Here is a 26850-nt window from a genome sequence, read left to right as displayed (position 1 = left end):
TGCAGCAGTATTAAAGTTTTACGATTAGAGACACTACATTTCTGCTGAATTAGGATTTCTCTTTGCAGTTTATGATCATTGCAGAAATTCAAACCTCATACCATTTCAGCTAAAGCTTATAATAAGCTTTTTAGATGTTCCTGATGCTTCTGGTGATACTGATACAGTATTTCCATAAATCAGCAGAATTAGCTGGGATCTTCAACAGTGTGGTTAAAACTGGGCAACAGAAGTCCAGAATTTGATGCACTGAATATTATGATAACATTCCTAAATAATTTTTTCTAATCTACTCAAAGCTGATGTACAGTTACATTTTATATTTATACTTTATATCCTGCACCCTATGATGCAAGTGTTGCTTAGTCAGGCCCAAGCAGAATTATTTTCATGTATAACACTATTTCCAAAAATATAAACAGTCTTTGTGCAGGTTACAAATAGTATAAAACAGAAAATATATAAATTAAACTGCATTAAAAGTAACAAGTTGATAAATTTCAATGTTACTGTATTTCAGTATAATAAACCAAAATTAGAAATTTATACATTTTCCTTTATTAGAATTATAATTAACCAATTATAGTTAAATCAGCACTAGTCACAGCATTAGATTAGGTGTGGGAGTTTCTGTAAATTCAGCAGGGTGAGGGTAAAATAATTGCAAATATTAAGAAAATATGTAAAATAATTACTGTGTACAATCACTTTAAGATAAACTTTACTGTCATCCAAAATAATAATCTTTTCATTTTCTAACCTCAAAAGTCATCAGTATAGTGTGTGTATATAATAAAACTGAATGTGTATGCTGCATTTAAAACTAATAGAAAAAAAGCATAGTGCTGACCATTAAAAAGTGAGAAATCTCTTCAGTACACTAGAAAATAATATTAAATAGAATGGCATTTACATTTAGTTTGATAGGTAGGAAGCAAAACGGCTGATACTGCTGAGGGATTCACTAATGATATTAAAGACTACACTGCATTTCAGAATATGTGTTAGTAAGATCCTAATGTCACTTATGTCAGTCTCTAATGCAAACGAAATGAGTCTTTCCTGTAATAAGAAGCTTCATGGAATTAGTTTCCATTTGCAGAAAATTGCAATAGGCAGACACTTTTATCTAAAAATTTCACTCGTGTATAAGCAAAACTCATATATTATTTGGTTACATTCCATCAGAACTAAAAATAACATTGTGCAAATTCTATGCATGCTAATGATGTATAGAAATCCACCTGCTTTCAGATAAAATGAGTTTAATTTTCTGTTGCCAACTGCCTGGTTGGCCTTTCATAAATTACTTATGCACAGCTATTATTAAAAAAGAGGAAAAGCAAATTAGAAAAGTCTTCCTATCTCTCTGCTGGATTTAGGCAACCCGTTGCTCTGACTGCTGGAGTCAGCATTTTGCAAAAAACATGCTCCCTTGAAATTCTTTGCATCTATGTGTGGTTTTGCATCATTGTTGTGATTTTTTTCCACTCAAATTTCTTCTAAATTAGTCTTAAATCTGAACATTTAAAAAAAGAAATCAGGTGAACATACAGCTAGACTCAATTGTCTCCAATTTTGTTGAAGTTTAATTTAGTATTTAATTGAAATACAATCTGTACTCAGATAAATTCATTTTTTAAATTCTATCATTTTTAGGTGGGTGGTATTAATTTAAATTCTCATGGTTTCGTACATTACCTTAGTGTGCTCTGGAGACTTCCTTCTGAAGATAGTTAAGGCTTAGAAAAATGAATCAACGTTTTCAATGAGTTGCCTGGGTTTCTGATTAAATACACTAAACCCCGGTGCTTAATATAACAAGATATTTGGCCAAATGATTGAAGACACCCCCAATCATATAATTTTTAATCCAAAGTTTGACAAAAAAAACTATATAGCATTAAGCTTTAGAGAAGACATTATCCTCACTTGATCAATTGAAAGGGTATGTTCTTAAAAAGAAAATAGTTTAATTTTCCTAATTCCTATTTTAAGTTTCAAACATTATTAAGATTTTACATTGAGCATAAACATGAACATATCACACGGGCTATGTATTTTATAACAGATGGCTGCCAGTGAGTTATAAGACAGATCTGATGACGAAATAAACTGCAAGAGTGAAGCATGAAGGGTAATGAATGCCAACAAAATATCAAGATTCAATTAGTACTTTAAATTCCTGTAGACAGTTTTATTTATAATTTGTCTTATAATTTAAAATAAGTTTTTATAACATTTTTGTTATGCAGTAAGTCTTACAGACATGGATGATGATTTAAGTAAAAGGTTAATAAGTAGCAGTGAGTTAGAAACTGAAGGTAAAAACTAGTGCTCATTCCACCACTTGTATAATGGGGCAAAAGTTGAGAAAAGGGGCTCAGAGAGGTTAGCTATGCCCACTTGACTCATTTTAAAAGTGCATGACGACATGCCTGATTTCCTAACCCAAAATAGCTGTCTATGAGGCCCTGTGTCACTACCAGGCTTCACAAAATGTACACTAATATGTCGGTCCACTGAAGCCATTCGGAAGATTAACTCACAAAATGAGTACCAACTTTAAAAAAAAACTAAACTGTATTTATAGAGTATAAAACATAAAATTGTGAATTTAGAATAGATATAGATTAAAATAGAAAATCATGAGATAATAGCGGTAACTGGAAAGAGGCTGCAGTTGGATCAAGATTGGCAATTAAATATTCTGGTTGTAAAACTTTCAGGAGAGTTGGAGGAGGTAAAAAGAGAGCAGGGTCATGGTATGAACTAGAGACAATATCATAGCATTGCAAGATAAAGACTTAAATCGAGAGGTGGTCCAGACAGAATCCCTTTGGATAGAGCTGAAGAATAACAAGGGATGAGTCGCATTATTGGCAGTATATTATAGGCAATGAAAAACAAATTGAAGATTAAATTTTATGAACACGTTAGATAAGAATGTATTAATAATAGTTATAATTGTACTCATTTTTAATGATCCAAAAATAGACTAGGATAGGGAAAATATTTGTGGTGAGAAAGGAGGTATTTTTGCAATGTGTTTTCTCAGTTAATATGTTGCTGCTCCAACAGGAAAGGAAGCACAGGGATAGGGAAAATGTTTGTGGTGAGATAAGGGCAGTAATGAAGTGGAGCAGCTAGGTGACCTAAAGATAGCGGAACATTTGAGGTGCGAGGCCATGGAGGGATTTGAAGACAAGGGTGAGAATTTTAAATTGAGGCATTGCCGGACCGAAAGCCAGGTCAGCGAGCACAGGGGTGATGGGTGAACAGTACTTGGTGCGAGTTTAGATACGTGCAGCACAGTTTTGGATGAGCCCAAGTTTAATAAATAGCTTTGGTTTATCACCAGGTGACCCACAAACAGGGAGAATTGATTTTGAATTCCAAGGGGGTGATTTTGCCAAAGGGAAGCTTTTGGAGGTGGGACTCCCACTTGTCGGGTTTCAGTCCCGCCTCCAACAACTTCTGGCCAACCCACACTATTTTCCCTTGATTGACCAGGCGGGCTTAGCAGGCCAATTAAGGGAGAGCCAGTTGCAGAGAACATCAATGTATGACGTTTCATCTGTCAAAAACTTTTAAGAACGTAAGAGCATAAGAAATAGGAGCAGGGGTAGGCCATTCAGCCCTTCGAGCCTGCTCCACCATTCAATGAGAGCATGGCTGATCTTCTGCCTCAATTCCATTCACTGGCCTTATCGCCATATCCCTTGATGCTTTTACTAGTCAGAAATCTATCGACTTCTGTTTTGAATATACCCAATGACTGAGCCTCCACAGCCCTCTGGGGTAGAGAATTCCGAAGATTCACCACCCTCTGTGTGAAGAAATTTCTTCTAATCTCAGTCCTGAGGCTGTGGCCCCTGGTTCTAGACTCCCCAGCCAAAGGAAACATTATCCCAGCATCCATCCTATCAAGCCCTGTAATAATTTTGTATGCTTCAATTAGACCTCCTCTCATTCTTCTGAATTCAAGAGAATACAGGTCTAGCCTACTCAATCTCTCCTCATACGACAGTCCCGCCATCCCAGGTATCAATCTCGTGAACCTTCATTGCACCCCCTCCATGGCAAGCATATCCTTCCTTAGGTCAGGAGACCAAAATTGTACACAGTACTCCAGGTGTGATCTCACCAAGGCCCTATATAATTGGAGCAAGAATTCTTTACTCCTGTACTCAAATCCTATTGTAATGAAGGCCAGCATACCATTTGCCTTCCTAATGGCTTGCTGCACCTGCATATTCACTTTCAGTGACTCATGTACAAGGACACCCAGGTCTCCTTGAGCATCTGCATTCCCCAATCTTTCACCATTTAGGAAATACTCTGCCTTTCTGTTTTTTCTACCAAAGTGGATAACTTCACATTTATCCACATTATAATCCATCTGCCATGTTCTCACCCACTCACTGAGCCTGTCGAGATCCCCTTGAAGCCTCTTCACATCCTCTTCGCAACTACTGCCACCTAGCTTTGTGCCATCAGCAAATTTGGAAATGTTACATTTAGTCCCCTCATCCAAATCATTGATATAGATTGTGAATAGCTGGAGCCCAAGCACCGATCCTTGTGGTACCTCACTAGTCACAGCCTGCCATCCTGAAAAAGACCCGTTTATCCCTACTCTTTGTTTTCTGTCTGTTAACCAATTCTCAATCCATGCTAGTATATTACCTCCAATTCCATGTGCCCTAATTTTGTTCACCAACCTCTTCTGTGGGAGCTTATCGAAGGCCTTCTGAAAATCCAAATACACATCTACTGGTTCCCCTTTGTCTACTCCACTAGTTAGATCCTCAAAGAACTACAATAGGTTTGTCAAACAGGACTTCCCTTTCATAAATCCATGTTGACTCTGCCCAATCTTACTACAGCTGTATTAGTTTCTAAGTGCCCAGTTATTGCATCTTTTATAATAGATTCCAGCATTTTTCCAACTACTAATGTGAGGCTAACAGGTCTGTAGTTCCCCGTTTTCTCTCTCCCTCCTTTCTTACATTTGCTATCCTCCAATCTGCAGGAACCGTTCCAGAATCTATAGAATTTTGGAAGATGACAACCAATGCGCCCACTATCCCAATGGCCACTTCTTTCAAAACCCTAGGATGTAGGTCATCCGGTCCTTGAGATTTATTGACTTTTAGTCCCATTAATTTTGCTAGTACTGTTTTTTTACTCATAATAATTTCTTTAAGTTCCTCATTCTCGCCACACCCTTGGTTTTCTCGTATTTCTGGGAGGTTTTGACAGATGAATTGTCATCGTTTGACAGCTCTGTGAAGCTGTCAAACAATAACATTCTCTGTAGTTTGATGAGGTCTTGAATTCAAGACCCCATCAAACTTCTTTCTTTTACAGAAATGAGATGGTAATTGCATTTGAGAATGCAATGGCCATCTGTCATTCCCAACGCGGAGGTCCGAGACTCTCCGAATACACACCGACTGAAGCCTGCAGGAAGAAACAAAGGTAAGTAGACTTTTAATAACAATTTGCACTTACCTCAGATATTCACCTCTCCACTCTTGCACCCATCACTTACCTTCACAGAACACTTTTGCACCCCCCTGACCCCCGCAGACCCCCTGCTCGCCTCGCTGAGCTGGCGGGTTTCGGAGCCTTCGGGAAGCCCGCACTTGTGAGGGCAAAAGGGGGATAATTCTATTTTCTGCCTGTTAACAGGCAGTTAATAGGCTTTAATCCCTTCCCGCCTCCAAGGAGACAGGACCCGGCGTGGGAAGGCCACCCGCCTCCTGAGAAGATGGCATGGAGGCAGGTTGGGCTCCCGCCCCCAGATTCTGCCATTTTACCGGCAGTCCCGCCTCCATACCCGCCTCCCCAGGGCTGGCAAAATTGCCCCCTTAGTTTTATAATAACTCTGAAAACAAAACAAGAACTTATCTTTTGTACTGAAGAGGCAAATGAAAAGAAAAATTCTGCAGAAATTTAAAAAATATACAGTGTAGATTAGCTGAGAGACTGCACCACAAAAATGCAGTGAATGAAACATTGACAAATACACTATGTGTGACAGTAATATACTGTGTCACAATTAAGGGATATGTAGAAAAAATATAAATTTCTATAGCATCTTTCAAATCCACACGATGCCTCAATGCCCTTCACAGCCAATGAATTACTTCTGAAGTTCAGTTCAGTAAGCAAACACACAAACTCCTAAAACAGCAAAGACATAAACAACCAGTTAATCTTTTTTTGGTGGTGTTGGTCAAGAGATAAATGTTGGCCAGGACACCAAGAGAACTCCTTTGTTCTTTTTCAAATAGTGCCTTGGGATCTTTTACATCCACCTATTGTTTGATGGTAATTGTTGAAGACTGTAAAGAATTGGAACCTTTGCATATTGTGCGTGTGCGTTCGTAGAGGTCCCACATTATCAGAGCCTTAGTTTTCAGGTGGTATGTGTGTGACTGATGGCATTTGTTCATTTCATTTGATGAGGGTGGAAGGAGCAGGAAGGATGTTGGAGAGTACTGCTGTTGGCAGGGTTGGTTGGGGTGGGAGGCAGGTTTGGTGGGGGTGGGGGTGGGAGGGGAGTGAACTTCATTGAAACCGCAGCTGAATGAGGTAGTCTCCAGCTGCCAGCTGGTGTTGCTGAAAGTTGTCCCCTTCGTCTTCAGCATCCTTTCCTCAGAATCATGGCTGGCTTCCTGATGTTCAATGTCTATTATGTAATGAGAAAGGATTAATTAGCAATCTTGTGCGAGGCCCCTTGGGGCGGAGCGATCATAATATGATCGAATTCTTCATTAAGATGGAGAGTGAAGTATTTGACTCAGAGACTAGGGTCCTGAATTTAAATAAAGGAAACTACGATGGTATGAGGCGCGAGTTGGGTAGGATTGATTGGGGAATGTTACTCAAAGGGTTGACGGTGGATAGGCAGTGGCAAACATTTAAAGATCGCACGGATGAACTACAGAATTTGTGCATCCCTGTTTGGCATAAAAATAAAACAAAAAAAGTGAATCAACCGTGGCTAACAAGGTAAATTAGGGATAGCATAAGATCCAAGGAGAGGACATATAAATTGGCCAGAAAAAAGCAGTAAACCTGAGGATTGGGAGCAGTTTAGGATTCAACAAAGGAGGACAAAGGGATTAATTAAGAGGGGGAAAATAGAGTATACAGGGAACATAAAAACTGACTGTAAAAGCTTCTATAGATATGTGAAGAGAAAAAGATTGAAGTCAAGCGTAGGTCCCTTGCAGTCAGAATCAGGGGAATTTATAATGGGGAACAAAGAAATGGCAGACCAAGTAAATACATACTTTGGTTCTGTCTTCACAAAGGAGGACACAAATAACCTCCCAGAGATGTCGGGGAACATAGGGTCTAATGAGAGGGAGGAACTGAAAAAAATCAGTATTTGTAGGGAAATGGTGGTAGGGAAATTGATGGGATTGAAGGCCGATAAATCCCCAGGGCCTGATAATCTACATCCTAGGGTACTTAAGGAAGTGGCCCCAGAAATAGTAGATGCATTGCTGGTCATCTTCCAAAATTCTATAGATTCTGGAACAGTTCCCATGGATTGGAGGATAGCTAATGTTAGCCCACTATTCAAAAAAGGTAGTAGAGAGAAAACGGGGAATTATAGACCAGTAAGCCTGACATTGGTAGTGGGGAAAATGCTAGAGTCCATTATAAAAGATGTAATAGCAGAGCACTTGGAAAACAGTGACAGGATCGGACAAAGTCAACATGGATTTACAAAAGGTAAATCGTGCTTGACTAATCTACTGGAATTTTTTGAGGATGTAACTGGTAAAATAGATAAGGGAGAACCTGTGGATGTGGTGTATTTGGACTTTCAGAAGGATTTCGATAAAGTCCCGCATAAGAGATTAGCGTGTAAAGTTAAGGCACATGGGATTGGAGGCAAGGTACTGACTTGGATAGAGAACTGGTTGGCAGACAGGAAGCAAAGAGTTGGAATAAACGGATCTTTTTCTGAGTGGCAGGCAGTGACTAGTGGGGTACCGCAGGGATCGGTCCTAGGACCCCAGCTATTCACAAGATATATTAATGATCTAGACGAGGGAACTAGATGTAATATCTCCAAGTTTGCAGATGACACAAAGTTGGGTGTGTGTGTGTGCTGTGAGGAGGATGCCGAGAAACTCCAGTATGATTTGGACAGGTTGGGTGATTGGGCAGATGCATGGCAGATGCAGTATAATGTGGATAAATGCGAGGTTATCCACTTTGGTGGCAAAAACAGGAAGGCAGATTATTATCTGAACGGCAATAGATTGGGAGAAGGGGAAGTGCAACGAGACCTGGGTGTCCTTGTACACCAGTTGCTGAAGGTAAGTATGCAGGTGCAGCAGGCGGTTAAGAAGGCAAATGGTATGTTGGCCTTCGTAGCGAGAGGATTCAAGTACAGGAACAAGGATGTCTTGCTGCAGTTGTACAGAGCCTTGGTGAGACCACATCTTGAGTATTGTGTGCAGTTTTGGTCACCTTATCTGAGGAAGGATATTCTTGCCATGGAGGGGGTGCAGCGAAGAGTCACCAGACTGATACCTGGGATGGCAGGAATGACGTATGAGGAGAGATTGGGTCGATTGGGCTTATACTCACTGGAGTTTAGAAGAACGAGAGGGGATCTCATTGAAACTTATAAAATTCTAACAGGACTAGACAGACTAGATGCAGGAAGGATGTTCCCGATGGCTGGGGAGTCCAGAACCAGGGGTCACAGTCTAAGGATAAGGGGTAAGCCATTTAGGACAGAGATGAGGAGGAATTTCTTCACCCAGAGAGTGGTGAACCTGTGGAATTCTCTACCACAGAAGGCAGTTGAGGCCAATTCATTAAATATATTCAAGAAGGAGTTGGATATATTTCTTAAGGCTAAAGGGATCAAGGGATATGGGGAGAAGGCAGGGACAGGGTACTGAATTTGGATGGTCAGCCATGATCTCATTGAATGGTGAAGCAGGCTCGAGGGGCTGAATGGCCTACTCCTGCTCCTATCTTCTATGTTTCTATGTCTATACTATAGTCATGTTGGGTGGCGATATTATGCAGCACCCAGCATGCTAGCAGCTTGCTGGAAACTTGGTCTGACCTGTATTGCAGGGCTCTCCCGAAAGATCCAGGCATCAGAAGCACTGTTTCAGGACGCTAATCACCTACTCTATCACAGTATGGGTAGTGCTGTGGCTCTGGTTGAAGCACTGTTCTTCCAGAGTATGAGAGTAACGTACTGAGGTAAACAGGCTGGTACGTTACTATCACACTCATACAAACATACGAACAATGACAGACAGGTAAAGACCATCTGGTCCATTGAGCCTGTCACACACAATTGCAATACCTTGTGTATCACAACATATACACTCCACCCCAGCCGATACCACTGATCTCCTGGGAGAGGCCAAAAACCAGATTAAAAACTCAGGCCAATTTGGGAGGAAAAAAATCTGGGATATTCTTCTCCAACCCATCTAGGCGATTGAAAATAGTCCAGGAGATCACTCTGGCCCTGAATTCCCTGCAGTACCTACCTTCTGTAAGAGGTAATCTCCGCCCCAGCCAGAAACAAATCCAGCTCTCGCTTGGAGGAATTCAGCGAGTCCGCGTCCAACACATGAGATGGCAGCCTGTTCCAGAGGTCCACTGTTCTCTGGGAAAAGAACTACCTCCTGACATCTAACCTAGATGTAGCCTTGTACAACTTAAATTTGTGTCTGCTGGTCCTGCCTAACCTATTTAATTGAAATAAACTGTCAGCTGGAACACCAATCTATTCCCTTCATTATCTTATAAACCTCAATCAAATCACCCTAAATCTATGCTTCTCTAAGGTATAGAGTCCCAACTCTTTCAGCCTATCTTGATAACGAAGATGCTTTAGACTGAGAATTAGTCTAGTGACCCTCTGGTAGAACAGTCATAGGATAGCCATTGTCCCCCAACAGGCATCCATGCACTGGCTATTCCTGCTGAAAAATTGGTGGGACATTTGACCCCTGCAATATGGCAGCATCATCACCTCCCTGTGAACCATGCACACACCTCCATAATCCTCCTGTCACAGTCACTGAGAAGCTGGACGTTCAGCAAGGAATTGCAATTAAGGAATGCAGCCAGCTCATGGGGAGATGCCCTGATGGTATGCAATCTATTACCTCTTACACTTGAGGGAAGCCAGTGATCACCGAGAAGCCAACAGTCGACTCATATTGGCTTCTGCTGTCTATGGGGAAAGAAACGTAAGAGCTTGCCTTCTTAAATAAGGAATTTGTCACCTGCGGAATGCAGGAAAGGATGGCAGATTGGATAATATCTAATATGCGCCATGCCTTCTGTTGCACCTTGGGACCGGCATCCTTTACACTGGCAAGATGCAAAACACTCGACTGTTGTAAAATATACTCAGAAAATATAACAGTGTTAAACATAGTAGGATCAAAATAGTTGTAACGCCATTGAAAAAAACTATTAAATTTAAGTCCTATATTTGATATGCATAAATCTCATTGCTTGAAATATGAGAAAGTCAAAACAAAACATGCGTGAAATAACAGAAATATTTGATTGTTCTGTCATTAAGACCATCCATTTCCACCTTCGCAATATTGCCCATCTCTGCCCCTGCCTCAACTTATCTGCTGCCGAAACCCTCATCCATGCCTTTATCCCCTCTAGGCTTGACTACTCCAACGCACTCCTGGCCGGCCTCCCTGGTTCTACCCTCCATAAACTTGAGGTCATCCAAAACTCTGCCATCAGTGTCCTAACTTGCACCCATCTCCCCTGTGCTTGCTGACCTACATTGTCTCCCAGTTAAGCAACGCCTTGATTTTAAAATTCTAATGCTGGTTTTCAAATCCCTCCATGGCCTCGCCCCTCCTTATCTCTGTAATCTCCTCCAGCCCTATAATCCCCCTAGACCTCTACACTCCGCCTATTCTGTCCTTTTGAACATCCCCAATTTTAATTGCTTCACCATTGGTGGTCGCGCCTTCAGCTGCCTAGGTCCTAAGCTCTGGAATTCCCTCCCTAAATCTCTCCAACTCTCCACTTCTCTTTCCTCCTTTAAGACTCTTCTAAAAACCCACCTCTTTGACCAAGCTTTTGGTCATCTGCCTTAACATCTCCTTATATGGCTCGGTGTCAAATTTTGTTTCTTGATAACACTGCTGTGAAGTGCCTTGGGACTTTTTTATGTTAAAGGTGCTATGTAAATGTAAGTTGATGTTAATTTTTAATGTTCTCTCCTCACTTTCGATTACATTATTATATGAAGAATCAGTGTTGCAGATGTTGTATTTACTGTTCACTTGTGAAAATGTATAGTTTTACATACAACCAAAAACAGTCTCAACAACCATGCTTATTTAATAGAAGCACGAGCTGCCATGTTTCCAAATGGTGTGAAAACACTTTAATAAAAGTATGTACTCAAGGGGCTCGATTTTCATTGAGCCGTGAAGTTGGGCTTGGAGGCGTGCGGGGGGTTAAAAATCGCAAAAATTGGCGGGCGGGGGGACCCCCCTGCCTGGTTCCTGACTCCGAGAAATTTTAACTCAGGCGTGTCTGATGGTCCCGACTCCGTCCCGCATCCAACAGGCGGGACTGGTCTTTAAGGCCCTTAATTACCGCTAAATGGCCTCTATAATCCCATTTTAAAAAGCCCGTGCGAATTTAACCCTTTTCCCACGTAAAACACGCCTGGTGGAAAACACGAATGTGAAACCTGGCGGGAGCACTATTGGATTGCTGACTATCAGGTCAACCATTAAAGAGGAGATTTGATCAGCCATCATTTGCAGGTGGCAGGACTTAGTAGTCTCAGGTCTGGGGCAACTTTTAGAAGGCTTAACCACACCTGTGGAAGGTTGGAGCCTCACACCCATCTCCAGTGCGGCCTCCTGGGAAACCCCTCTCACCACCTTCACTCAGCGCTTCCTCAACGGAGGCATATACCGAAGCATGGGAGCCATTTATTTCCTTCCCATCTGGGCATTAAAGGAGCTCGAGCACCAGCCGCGGCAGCAGCAGAACCAGGAACAACAGCAGCACCAGCAACAGCAGCAGGAGCGCCAGGCTGCTGCTCACCCACCTGAGGCTACACAGGCCAGAAGGGACCAGCACCTGGAAGCCTGTCGGCGCAGGAGATACCCCCAAACAGGGTCTACAGACACAGGGTCACCTATCTCAACATGTCTGAGCAGCAGTGCCAAAGGCGGCTCCGACTTTCGCGAGAGGTAGTGACTGACATCTGCGCAATGCTACAGCAAGAGCTGCTGCCCAGAGGACCAGGTGGACACTCCTTACCAGTGGCTGTCAAAGTCACCACCGCACTCAACTTTTTTGTCTCAGGTTCATTCCAGGGATCAGCAGCAGACATCAGCGGCATCTCCCAGGCGGCCGCACACACTTGCATCACGCAGGTAACTGATGCCCTCTTTGCCCTCGCGCACAATCACATCCATTTCACCAAGGATTGAGCAAGTGTCATAGCGCGAGCGGTTGAATTAGCTCATCTGGCAGCCTTTCCAAGGGTACAGGGCGTCGTTGACTGCACACGTGGCCCTTAAGGCACCCCATCGCAATCCAGGTATTTTTGTTAACCGCAAGGGCTTCCACTCCCTTAACGTTCAGCTGGTGTGTGACCACAAGAAGGAAATTTTGCATGTTTGTGCCATGTACCCCAGCAGCTGCCATGACTCCTTCATACTGCGCCAGTCTAGTGTGCCTCCGCTATTCAATCCGCCAGATCAACTTAATGAATGGCTACTTGGAGACAAGGGCTATCTCCGGAGGACGTGACTAATGACGCCATTGAGGAGACCATCCAACGAAGCTGAGGAGAGCTACAACTCCAGCCACATGTCCACCAGAGCCATAATCGAGCAAACCATCAGTTTGCTGAAGATGCACTTCAGATGCCTGGATAGATCAGGTGGAGCCCTGCAATACTCAGCAGCCAGGGTCTCCAGAATCGTTGTGGTTTGCTGTGCACTTCACAACATGGCACAGCATCATGGCTTGCAGATTCCTGAGGACCAAGTGGCTCCTCACATATCCTCCTCAGATGAGGAGGAGGAGGAGGGCGAAAACGAACATCCTGTAGAGGCCCATCAACCAGCGGCAGCATTACGCGAGAACATTGCTGCCCGGGATGCAAGGAACGCACTCATCCTGGCCAGATTTGCTTAGCCTAGTCAATCAAACATTTTTGCCTCGCAGCTTCTTACCAGAGCATTGACAATGGCCAAGAACCAGAGGATTCCTAGCACTCTGACCACCATACTGACAATTGCAAGTATTCCTAAGGCCTCAATGTGGAAGTCCCAATAGCGAAATGACAGACGCCACAACTGTAACATTTGCCATCAGAATTTTTATGTACAATTACGACGTGATGGCATTTTTACACTAAACACAAAGTTCCACCCAAGTGACTACCCCTGTGACTACTTGTGCTTTATCTTCCTCTTACGCGTGCTCCTACATAATGCTTCCCTTGTGGCTTCAGCAGATGTGGAGGCCCCTTGCTCACTTTCCTGCTGCTCCTGTCTCGACACCTTTAGCGGGCGTCCTCTGGGGTTCCGAGCCTGTGAGGGCTCATCAACAGTCTGCTGCTCCTGTGGCTGTGCAGGGGTTGAGATGTCTATCTCACTTGGGTGTGGACTCCGGTGTGGCTCTGACCGAGGGCTCTGCAGTGGCATGGAAGTGTGAGCACTTGGAGAGGAGCCCCCACTTCCTTGAGGTCTGCCAACACCCTCCCTCTCATGGGTCAGGTCCCCCTCATCGCCTGCAAGTGGCTGGAGAGCACCTTGCTGCACATCAGGGGGACCATGGGGACCCATATCTGCAATGGCAGTCCTACTCAGAAGGACTTCCATGAAGGTCTGGTTTCTCTGTTCAATAGATGCCCATCGCTCCTCAAGAGATGTCATTCTATTCTGAACACTCACCATGTTTTCCATACCCTGGCGACTAAGCTCCTCCATGGCCATAGCCCTCCTCTCCTCTACCGTAGCCATCCTCTCCTCTATGGTAGCCAGCCTTACGACAGAGGTAGCAAGCGTTTCCACGGAGGTAGCCATCCTTTTCATGGTGATGCATTCATGCGCCAATGACTCCACAAAGGCTCAGCTCATGTTCACCATGGACTCCTCCATTCACAGTGACCCTAGAGACAAAACCTGCCAGAGACTCCTGCATCTGTGCCTGGAGTTCCATCACCTCTGATCTTATGGATGGACCCAGAGGCAGAGGGTCAACATGCTGCTGAGCCGAGCTGGCAGAGTCCTGCGCCCTCCGCCTAGGACTCTCCACTGCTGTCCCTGTCTCCACAATCTGCTGATGCTCACTGGTGAGCTGTGATACACCAGGTGACAACACTATATGTCCCGAAGGTCCCACCGAGGTGTGAGTGTCTGCGCTGGTGCTGGGTGCGCTGAATTCTGGTGACGCTGCGCCCTCAGAGGTTGCAGCTTCCTCTGAGGAGGCTGGCTGCTCAGCCTCTTCTTCCTGGCTAGGGGGGATGGATGCTTGTGATGGTCCTGTGGGGGAGTAAAGGAAAGAGTCAGAGATGTGATGCAAAGGCTACATGCACATAGCTTTTTGCAGATGCTCATAAGTGCATCTGTTACAGCTTCACAATCATCATCAGCGACTCATGCAATGTCAAAGAGAGAGATGGGAAACTTTTCTGTCACCAGCTTGCTGTGTTGCACCCATCTGTCCGTCCCCCATGCGCGAATCATCCTCAATGCCCATGATTTCCAGGATGGCCTCCTCCCAGGGGATCAGGTGGGCTAATGAGGCTGTCCCTCCTCCCGTCCTGGCTTGCTCTCTTTTGTTGTGAGCTCTCCTTTCCTGCAATGAGGGAGACAAGTGGAGGTTGACTGAGAATGAAAGAGTGAGTGTAGAGATTGCATAGCATCGATACTTAGGAGACAAAGGTGGAGTGAGGTTGCAAGACCAAGGGCCCTCCCTGTGTGTTGTCAGTTGTGTTCAAAGCATCAGAGTGATAGGGAGTGTGAGGGCTGCATGGTGGAATAGTTATGTGAATGTGAGCATAGAAAGGGAATGGGTAAGGGTGCATGGATGTGAGTGTCAAGTGGGATGTGGAGGAAGAGATTGCTAAAGTTGAGTGCTGGTGAGGAAAGGCAATGGGGATCAGATTGAGGGTGATGGGAAATTCATACTCCCTTTTCCAGTGCGCTGAAGGTCATGAAATCTTTTCCTGCAGTGTATCCAGGTTCTGCGGGTGACTCCCAAGGAGTTGACCTCCTCAGCCACCTGCATGCATCCACACTGCCTTGGTCGGAGTGGGAGGCCTCTTCCTCCCTGATGAAGGGAACAGGACCTCCCTGTTGGCCCTAGCCCCATCGACTAATGCCTGCAGTGCCACCTCGTCAAAGCGAGGAGCTGATCTTGCCCTCCCGCTTGTCATTTTTGCTGCAGCTCCCTCACACTGCACAGTCAAGAAGCTTGGCAGTCTGCAGAAGAAGCAAGGCTTGCTGTGGACCTTAAATGCAGCAGCAATGATGACGTCATCGGAGGGGACTTTCAGTCGTGAAAAACCCATTTGCAAAGGCTTCCCACACGTTGGAAATCAATTGGCCACTTAAGTTAAAATTGCATCAATCTCCCACATCCATTTAGATTCGTGTGGGAAACACGAAATTTGGATAACACACCAACCCGCACCCGAGTTAAAATCCAGCCCAATGTGTTCAGCAATAATGGATGATTTCTTCTGTGCATAAGATACAGTGGAATCCCAAACCCCTTTTCAAAAAAATCAAATCATTTATTATTTCCCTACACTTGGCACACAAAGGCATTCTTCCCCCAATAGGAGCATATGCAGACATTTAACATCTTTGTAAAGAGCAATACTAAATAGTTTTAACAATTTTATATCATCTAATGCCCAAAACAGACTGCAGATGCGTTGATATCAATTTGTTTAATGTCTGCACCAGGGTCATATGTTTCTAATGAAAGGTCAGTGACCGTATGTTTCCCTCTCCACAGATGCTGCCTGACCTGCTGAGTGTTTCCAGCATTTTCTGCTTTTATTTCAGATATGCAGCTTTTGTTTCAGCATCTAAAATGTCTAATGTCCTGAAAGTTCTTTTAAATGTTCAAGCAGATATGAGGATGCAGTAGAAAACACGAATTTATTCCTAATGCACTATTCCCAGACTTGCCAAGTCTCAATCATTTATTCATTTAAAAAATATAACCCTTTTTATTATCTCACTATTAAAAGTAAACACTTAAATTGCCTTATCTATTTTTGTCACTTTTACTCAATTCCTGGACGTTGATTGCTCTGTCTTTCCCTACTGGAAATCGATTTGCTTTTCGTTTTCCTGAAAATTAACACGCAAAGGGTCTAATGGCAGGAGTAATGGGAGGGATAAACAAACAAACTGAAAACACAGTTCATGGGGCCGTCTCGATAGAGACTACTAGGTTTTTCATTGTGAATTATGGAACTAATATTTACACATAGCAGCTGGATAGAAACAGAAAGACAATAACTTGCCTTTCAGCAGTTGCATACAGACCCAGAGCGCCCCCCAGCGGCTTCTCCGCCTGGCCCGTCCCTGCCGGAAGTGCGTCTGTTTACAACCGGAAACTATGCGTCTCTAAGGCGGTTGCTAAGGGCGCCGACAGTAACCCAGGGAGTCCGCTGCTTCAGATCAGCATTTAAACAAATAACTGTTTTCCATTGACAGAAAGCGTAGAAAATGACGGATACTGTTCTGTGCGAAATAAATTGGGACGATGGCTTCGCTATACCAGTGGCAAACGCAGGAAACAAGACTTTGGAAGATGAAGTAAGTAGCGGGGGCATGGTTTAGAATACAAAATAAGGCATGATTGCAAATTGCTTGGTTTTCTCCTTCCCCGAAAGCACTGGCACACTGGGGTAAAATTCCACCTGGGACTGGTCATCCTCTGGTACTTCCATCTTGGCTTTGCGATTCAGTTGTGCTATTCTATGTGAAGAACAGCCATGTTTTTGGCCAGGAATTTGCGGTCAGCGGCAAAGCGAAGGCATCCGCCGCTGGCCCCGAAGTACGCTCCGCACAAAGCTCGCGATCTTTGTGTCGAGAACTTCAGGTTTTCCGACCTTCAATTTGAATCAACGGAGGTTAGTGGGAATCCCATAGTGCGAGCTGCTGTGATGTCATCTAAGCAGCCAATCAAAACGCAGAATTCTCACAGACAGCGAACCAGGAAGTGAAGAAGCGCCTTTGATTCTAACTTTTAAAAAATGTTAGAGAGAGCAAAACAAAGTTTGGGACTCGCACATGGGGAAAAGGTAAAACTGAAATAAAGATGAACAAACTTTTTTTTAAATAATTTTTTTAAGTTTCTTAAAAATTTTAATTGTTATTAAAATGGGTAAATTTCACTGCACAAAATTAAAATTCGTTTTTCAGGCCCATAACACTTGTTTATCAATCAATACGCTGTTAAAACCCTAGTTATACCTAATCCCTTTGGGTCTAACTTTTAGTGGAGAATTTAACAGTGTAATTACTGCGGAAGAGCCGAAGTTTTAGTCAGTTTCCCTGATTTGAGTGATTACACTGATTGCCGGCTCTGTGGGAGGTGAGGTGAGCGGGTGCACCGCGCAGCCTGTGACAGAGCTGTGAATGACAGACCTCAATTTCAGGATTTCTGCATGCACCTGCGCACGCGCCAAATCCTGTAGTTACAGTCAGTTTCAAATGCAGAATGACGCCTAATGCTGCCAGTTCAACATCATCCGAACTGTAAATTCCGAGCCATCGATAGGAGGCATCACAGTCCAGTCGAATCTTGCACTGAGCCTATGTCCACATACATGTACTTTCCAAGAGGGTTCTGACTCCCCATTCGAATTAGTCAGAAGGAACCCTGGCTGATCTTTTTAAACCTCATTTCTGAGGTCAAAGGTGTTGAGATCAATTTTAGTTCTCTACTACCACTATCCCACCTGATATCTGCTAACTCAGCAGAGCAAAGGAACCTGGTGCTTTTATAGCAGTACACTGGGCAATCTGTATTGTCGAAGTCTCGACTCCGAGTAAGACTCTGAAACAAACTGTACCGTCAGATAAGCAAAGCTTTATTTTACTTGCACACAAGTGTATACAAGGAGAGAGCTGCCTGGACAAAGGCTAGGCCAACATCTCTAAAGGACATCAGCGAATGCAGCATATTTATACACTCAAACAAGCAAGCGTTCCATAGATCACGTGTAATGGTATTGTATCATCTTAAACCAATTAAGAGTTTAAACAAGGACAATCAAAAGGTCAGCAGGACAGAAATGTCTTCAGACAAAGTTAGTTAATTATATTCTGTCAGGAGGTTTTGTTTGAATCTTGTTACCAAAAAATGATTTGCTCACTCATGTCTGATTATCATATTTATACAGTGAAGAACACAAGTTCAATATGATCATGCAAAAAGTTAGCTAGTCAACTCTTGTACAAAGCTATTTCAGTATTCATGCAGATAAAGAGAAACGAGATTGACCTTTAACAGAATTGTTTTCATTCTTTGGCCAGATGTCATTAGCAGTGCGGTTACCCAATAGTTCTGCAGTGTATTGTTCTGGCAGGTTGTGATTAACTTAATTGCAATAGGTCAGAAGATTAAGTTAGTTGCTGCTGACTCGGTTTTAGTCCACAGGCAATGGTACAAAAATACATTAGATGTCAAGTATCCCATCATGCACTAGTAAGGGCAAAATCATATTTCCACAGTATACCCACTGAATCTTTATAGGAACCCCATTCTTATGTTGTTGTCAAGCACCATTATTAAAAGTAATATAGGCGCTATAAAGCATAACATCACTTTTGATATAACTGGTGCTGAGAACTAGATTTATCAACTTGACAAAACATGTACATTATGTGGGTTTGAATAAAACTATATGAAATTAATTTGTAATTATGTATCCATCCAATTTATTAAACAACTAAGCAAAGTGTCTGAAATATGAGTGTACCATAATATGAGAATATTCCATACCATATCATTTATAGTGAAATTATTCCCATTAAAGCACAGATCTACATTATCTGAAATAATAAATCTGTCATATATAATTTTATTATATATGAAAATATTTTTTAATGCTTCCATCTTTCATTGTGAAATTGGTTTCTATCCAGTCAGTTAGGTGCAGTAATTCACTTACTAGTACTAACTGAAAACACAGCCATACTCATTTGGAATCAATTTATAAAGTGAATGATTGCTCTCAATTAGCAAGTACAAATGAAAATGCGACAAATTCTATTGCTCTCCAAAGGCACCTTGTCTAACAATCAGTGGAAGGAAATACACTTTTACTAAATTTTGATTTGCTGGCAGATGAAGACCAGTTGACTGTGAAAGATTATTCAAATCAGTGTGGATTTAAGAACATAAGAAATAGGAGCAGGAGTAGGCCATTCGGCCCTTCGAGCCTGCTCCGCCATTCAATGAGATCATGGCTGATCTTCTGCCTCAACTCCATTCACCGGCCCTATCGCCATATCCCTTGATGCCCTTATTAGTCAGAAATCTATCGACTTCTGTTTTGAATATACCCAATGATTGAGCCTCCACAGCTCTCTGGGGTAACATAGAAAGATAGAAGATAGGAGCAGGAGTAGGCCATTCGGCCCCTTGAGCCTGCTCCGCCATTCAATGCGATCGTGGCTGATCATCCAAATTCAGTACCCGGTCCCTGCTTTCTCCCCATATCCCTTGATCCCTTTAGCCTTAAGAAATATATCCAACTCCTTCTTGAATATATTTAATGAATTGGCCTCCACTGCCTTCTGTGGTAGAGATTTCCATAGGTTCACCACTCTCTGGGTGAAGAAATTCCTCCTCATTTCTGTCCTAAATGGCTTACCCCTTATCCTTAGACTGTGACCCCTGGTTCTGGACTCCCCGACCATCGGGAACATCCTTCCTGCATCTAGTCTGTCCAGTCCTGTTAGAATTTTATAAGTTTCAATGAGATCCCCTCTCATTCTTCTAAACTCCAGCGAGTATAAGCCCAATCGACCCAATCTCTCCTCATACGTCATTCCTGCCATCCCAGGTATCAGCCTGGTGAATCTTCGCTGAACTTCCTCCATGGCAAGAACATCCTTCCTCAGATAAGGTGACCAAAACTGCACACAATACTCAAGATGTGGTCTCACCAAGGCCCTGTACAACTGCAGCAAGACATCCTTGTTCCTGTACTTAAACCCACTCGCTACGAAGGCCAACATACCATTTAAAGAATTCCGAAGATTCACCATCCTCTGTGTGAAGAAATTTCTTCTCATCTCAGTCCTAAATGGCATACCCTTTATCTTGAGGCTGTGGCCCCTGGTTCTAGACTCCCCAGCTAAGGGAAATATTCTCCCAACATCCATCCTATCAAGCCCTGTAATAATTTTGTATGCTTCAATGAGATCCCCTCTCATTCTTCTGAATTCAAGAGAATACAGGCCTAGTTTACTCAATCTCTTCTCATACGACAGTCCCGCCATCCCAGGAATCAATCTCGTGAACCTTCGTTGCACTCCCTCTATGGCAAGTATATCCTTCCTTAGGTAAGGAGACCAAAATTGTACACAATACTCCAGGTGTGGTCTCACCAAGGCCCTATATAATTGAAGTAAGACTTCTTTACTCCTATACTCAAATCCTATTGTAATGAAGGCCAGCATACCATTTGCCTTCCAATGGTTTGCTGCACCTGCACATTCACTTTCAGTGACTCATGTACAAGGACACCCAGGTCCCTTTGAGCATCTGCATTCCCTAATCTTTCACCATTTAGGAAATACTCTGCCTTTCTGTTTTTTCTACCAAATTGGATAACTTCACATTTGTCCACATTATATTCCATCTGTCATGTTCTCGCCCACTCACTGAGCCTGTCGAGATCCCCTTGAAGCCTCTTCACATCCTCTTCGCAACTGACACTACCACCTAGCTTTCTATCATCAGCAAATTTGGAAATGTTACCTTTTGTCCCGTCCAAATCATTGATATAGATTGTGAATAGCTGGAGCCCAAGCACCGATCCTTGTGGTACCTCACTAGTCACAGCCTGCCATCCTGAAAAAGACCCGTTTATCCCTACTCTTTGTTTTCTGTCTGTTAACCAATTCTCAATCCATGCTAGTATATTACCCCCAATTCCATGTGCCCTAATTTTGTTCACCAACCTGTGTGGAACCTTATCGAAGGCCTTCTGAAAATCCAGATACACCACATCTACCAGTACCCCTTTGTCTACTCCATTAGTTACATCCTCAAAGAACTCCAATAGGTTTATCAAACAGGACTTCCCTTTCATAAATCCACGTTGACTCTGCCTAATCTTACTATTAGTTTCTAAGTACCCAGTTATTGCATCCTTTATAATAGATTCCAGCATTTTCCCAACTACTGATGTGAGGCTAACAGATCTGTAGTTCCCCGTTTTCTCTCTCCCTCCTTTCTTAAATAGCGGGGTTACGTTTGCTATCCTCCAATCTGCAGGAACCGTTCCAGAATCTGTAGAATTTTGGAAGATGACAACCAATGCTTCCACTATTCCAATGGCCACCTCTTTCAAATCCCTAGGATGTAGGTCATCCAGTCCTTGGGATTTATCGACTTTTAGTCCCATTAATTTTGCTAGTACTGTTTTTTTACTAATAATAATTTCTTTACGTTCCTCATTCTTGTCACACCCTTGGTTTTCTCGTATTTCTGGGAGGTGTTTTGTGTCTTCCTCCGTGAAGACAGAAACTAAGTATTTATTTAATTTCTCTGCCATTTCCTCATTCCCCATTATAAATTCTCCCATCTCTGACTGTAAAGGACCTACATTTACCTTCACCAGTCTTTTCCTTTTCACATACCTATAGAAGCTTTTACAATCCGTTTTTATATTTTTCGCTAGTTTGTGCTCATATTCCATTTTCCCTTTATCAATTTCTTGGTCCTCCTTTGCTGATCTCTAAAATGATCCCAATCCTCAGGCTGACCGCTTTTTCTGGCAACTTTATAAGCTTCCTCCTTTGACTTAATACTAGCTTTAATTTCTTTTGTTAGCCATGGTTGGATCACTTTTCCTTTTGGGTTTTATGCTCTAGAGGAATATATGTTTGTTGCAAATTATGCATTATTTCCTTGAATGTTAGCCATTGTATGTCCACCTTCATACCTTTTAGTGTAGTCTCCCAATCTACCATGGCCAACTTGTCCCTCATACCCTTGTAGTTTCCTCTGTTTAGATTGAGGACCTTAGTTTCAGATTGGGCTACATCACTCTCAAACTTAATGTAAAATTCAATCATATTATGGTCACTTGTCCCTAAAGGCCCCTTTACCACAAGATTATTGTTTAGCCAGAGGTCGTGGTCCATATCGGTACCAACGACATAGGTAGAAAGAGGGACAAGGTCCTGCAAGCAGAATATAGGAAGCTAGGATATAAATTGAAAAGCAGGACCTCAAAGGTAGTAATATCAGGATTACTCCCAGTGGCACGTGCTAGCGAGAGCAGAAATAGGGAGTAAATTAAGGGTACAATTCAAAAACAAAAGTTTCAGGAAACATAAGAGTGCAAATAATTGATACGGGAACAATAACTTTAAAGACCTTTGGCTGACATTATGCCCTGGAATTTGCGGTCAGCGGCGAAGTGACAGCACTCGATACTGGCCTCAAAGAAAGCTGCCCACAAAGATCTAGCGATCTCTGTGGTGTCAATTTCAGCTCTCCCGATCTTTGTTTGAATCTGGCACCAAATCAAGTGAATCTCCAGCAGCCAGCAACAGTGATATCATCAAACAGGCGGAGCAGCCAATCATATTGAAGAATTCTCACAGAGAGCAAACCAGGAAGTAAAATGCACAGATTCTAATTTATTTTTTATAAATTTTTCAGAGAGCAAAATAAAGCTTTGGACATATACATAGGATTAAGGTAGAAGCTGAAATATCATAAACAAACTTTTAAAAATGCATTATTTTCAAAAACATGTAATTCTTAATCATATTAACGGAAAAATTAGACATTCCAGAAATATCAAATTAGTTTTTCTGGGCCAGAACAGTTGTTCGGCAGTAAATACCCCATTAAAAACTCAGTTACACCTCTTTCAACGCGTCTTAACTCTTTCGGGGGGTGAGTGGGGTGGGGGGTGGTGGTTAACAGCTATATTCTAGCATAATAGGGGAAGTTTTCGTCAGGAACTGTGATTTGAGTGTATTGCTGGCTCAGGGGAGTTCCACAGCGCAACCTGTGGCGGAGCAGGGAATGACTGACCGCAACATCTGGATTTCTACGTTTATCTACACACGCACAAAATCCTGAAGTTGCTGTCAGTTTCAGAGGGCTAATGATGGCAAACACTTACACTTTCACTGTCATTACCACCGCACATTCCGGGCCAATAAAAATAAAAGAACCACATTTCCTAGTGTAACCTCTTATTCTTTTGAATGTAAATTATTTACTAAATTTATGAGGTAAATTCTGTTAAATTTGTTGGCATGAACTTTGAAAATGAAACTGGCTTTTTTTTATTCATTCACGGGATGTGGGCATCACTGGCAAGGCCAGCATTGCCCATCCTAATTGTCCTTGAGAAGGTGGTGGTGAGCTGCCTTCTTGAATTGCTGCAGTCCGTGAGATGAAGGTACTCCCACAGTGCTGTTAGGGAGCGAGTTCCAGGATTTTGATCCAGCGATGATGAAGGAATGACTATATATTTCCAAGTCAGGATGGTGTGTGACTTGGAGGGGAACTTGGAGGTGGTGGTGTTCCCATGCGCCTGCTGCCCTTGTCCTTCTAAGTGGTACAGGTTGCAGGTTTGGGAGGCGCTGTCAAAGAAGCCTTGGCGAGTTGCTGCAATGCATCTTGTAGATGGTACACACTGCAGCCACGGTGTGCCGGTGGTGGAGGGAGTGAATGTTTAAGAACATAAGAAATAGGAACTGGAGTAGGCCATTTGGCCCTTCAAGCCTGCTCTGCCATTCAACAAGATCATGGCTGATCTTCTACCTCAACTCCACCTTCCCGCACTATTCCCATATCCCTTAATTCCCTTAGTTCCCCCAAATTTATCGACCTCTGTCTTGAATATACTGAACGACTGAACATCCACAGCTCTCTGGGGTAGAGAATTTCAAAGATTCACAACCTTTTGAGTGAAGAAATTTCTCCCCATCTCAGTCCTAAATGGCCTACACCCCTTATTCTGAGACTGTGACCCCGTATTCTAGATTCCCCAGCCAGGGGAAACGTTTCCCCAGCATTAACCCTGTCAAGCCCCTTAAGAATTTTATATGTATCAATTAGATCACTTCTCATTCTTCTAAACTCTAGGGAATATAGGCCTAGTCTACTCAATCTCTCCTCATAGGGCAATCCCCTCATCCCAGGAACCAGTCTAGTGAACCTTCGTTGCACTCCCCCGAAGGCAAGCATGTCTTTCCTTAGTTAAGGAGACCAGAACTGTACACAGTACTCCAGGTATGGCCTCACCAATGCCCTGTATAACTGTAGTAAGACATCTTTACTTTTATACTCTAATCCCTTTGTAACAAAAGCTACCATCCCATTTGCTTTCTTAATTGCTTGCTGTAACTGCATGTTAACTTTCTGTGATTCATGTACAAGGACACCCAGGCCCCTCTGAATACAAACATTTCCTAGCCTCTCATGATTCAAAAAATATTCTGCTTTTTTGTTTTTCCTACCAAAGTGGATAATTTCACACTTCCCCACATTGTATTCCATTTGCCATGTTCTTGCCCACTCAGTCAACATGTCTATATCTTTCTGCAGCCTCTTTGCATCCTCCTCACAGATTACTTTCCCACCTAACTTTGTATCATCAGCAAACTTGGATACGTTACACTCAGTCCCTTCATCTAAGTCATTAATATAGATTGTAAATAGCTGAGGCCCAAGCATTAATCCTTGCGGTACCCCACTAGTTACAGCCTGCCAACTTGAAAAAGTTCCGTTTATTCCTATTGCCTGGTTTCTGTCCATTAACCAATCCTCAATCCATGCTAATACATTACCCCCAATCCCATGAGTTCTAATTTTGTGTAATCTTTTTTGTGGCACCTTATCGAATGCTTTTTGAAAATCGAAATACATTACATCCACTGGTTCTCCCTTATCCATCCTACTAGTTACATCTTCAAAAAACTCTAACAGATTTGTCAAACACGATTTCCCTTTCATAAAGCCACGTTGATTCTGCCTAATCATATTACGATTTTCGAAGTGTCCTGTTACCACGTCGCTAATAATAGATTCTAGCATTTTTCCTACTACTGATGTCAGGCTAACTGGCCTATAGTTTCCCATTTTTTCTCTTCCTCCTTTCTTAAATAGTGGGGTTATGTTTGCTACCTTCCAATCCTTGGGGACTCTCCTTGAATCTAGGGAATTCTGGAAGATTAAAACCAATGCATCCATTATCTCTGCAGCTACCTCTTTTAAACCCCATGGATGCAGGTCGTCAGGTCCAGGGGATTTGTCTCCACTTAGTCCGATTGATTTCTCCAGTACTATGTCTTTACTTATACTGATTTCTTTAAATTCCTCATTCTCTGTAGATAATTGGATCCCTATTATTTCTGTAATGTTTTTTGTGCCTTCTACCATGAAGCTAGATACAAAGTATTTGTTTAATGTCTCTGCCATTTCCTTATTGCCCATTATAATTTCTCCTGTTTCTGTCTCTAATGGGCCCACATTTACTTTCACTAATCTCTTCCTATTTAGATACCTATAGAAACGTTTACAATCTGTTTTTATGTATCCTGCTAATCTACTCTCATATTCTCTTTTCCCTTTCCTTATCAATTTCTTCATCCCCCTTTGTTGAATTCTAAAATTCTCCCAATCCTCAGGCTTACTACTCTTTTTGGCAACATTATAAACCTCTTCCTTTGATCTAATACTATCTTTAACTTCTCTTGTTAGCCACAATTGGACCACTTTTCCTGTGGGATTTTTGTGCCTTAAAGGAATGTATATTTGTTGTGAGTTATGTATTAATTCTTTAAATGCTATCCATTGCTTGTCTACCGTCATATCTTTTAATGTAGTTTCCCAATCTACCTTAGCCAACTCACCCCTCACACCTACGTAGTTTGCTTTGTTTAGATTTAAGACCCTAGTTTTGGACTTAACTAAATCACTTTCAAACTCAGTATAAAATTCTATCATATTATGGTCACTCTTCCCTAAAGGCCCCTTTATTACAAGGTTATTAATTAACCCTTTCTCATTGCACAACACTAGATCTAAAATAGCCTGTTCCCTAGTTGGTTCCTCAACATACTGATCTAGAAAACTATCTTGTATACATTCCATGAACCCGTCCCCCACACTATTACTGCAAATTTGGTTTGCCCAGTCTATATGTAGATTGTTACATGCGCCTCTAATTTCCTGATTTATACTCTGCCCTACATTACAGCTACTGTGTGGGGGCCTATAAACAACTCCCACCAATGTTTTCTGCACCTTCTGTTTCTTAGCTCCACCCAAACTGATTCTATGGCCTAGATTTTCAGTGTGCCGTGAGGCGGGCTTTTAGGTGTGCAGGGGGCTAAAATCTCGAATTCGGGGGTCCCGACACCATCCCGCCCAAAACCCGCCTCCACGTAAGTTTCAAAGGAGGCGGATACCCGCCCCGCACTGGGACCCGCCGACCCGAGGCGGGAAGGGATTAGTGCCAATTAACTGCCTGTTAACAGGTAGTTAACAGGCAGTTTTTAGTCTAATCCCTATTTTGAGGGGTGTCGTGTGGGATTC

General features: G+C 42.7%; 1 protein-coding gene across 2 annotated transcripts in view; it reads left to right on the top strand.

The window, feature by feature from the left end:
• Nucleotides 1-16660: 16660 nt before the first annotated feature.
• ccdc39 (coiled-coil domain 39 molecular ruler complex subunit) overlaps nucleotides 16661-26850 on the top strand; it is a 102131-nt gene continuing 91941 nt past the window's right edge. Inside the window, exon 1 of one of the 2 annotated variants that reach the window (XM_085990127.1) lies at nucleotides 16661-16859. In XM_085990127.1, coding sequence (XP_085846253.1) covers nucleotides 16770-16859 — 90 coding nt within the window. In that variant the 5' untranslated portion in view covers nucleotides 16661-16769. The remainder of the gene's footprint in view (nucleotides 16860-26850) is intronic. The other variant, XM_085990126.1, reaches the window with a different exon arrangement.

This window comes from Somniosus microcephalus, chromosome 6 (assembly GCF_052327205.1).
Source record: "Somniosus microcephalus isolate GS21.2 chromosome 6, FLI_Smic_1.0, whole genome shotgun sequence".
NCBI lineage: Eukaryota > Metazoa > Chordata > Chondrichthyes > Squaliformes > Somniosidae > Somniosus > Somniosus microcephalus.
This window is presented reverse-complemented; position numbering and strand designations above follow the sequence as displayed.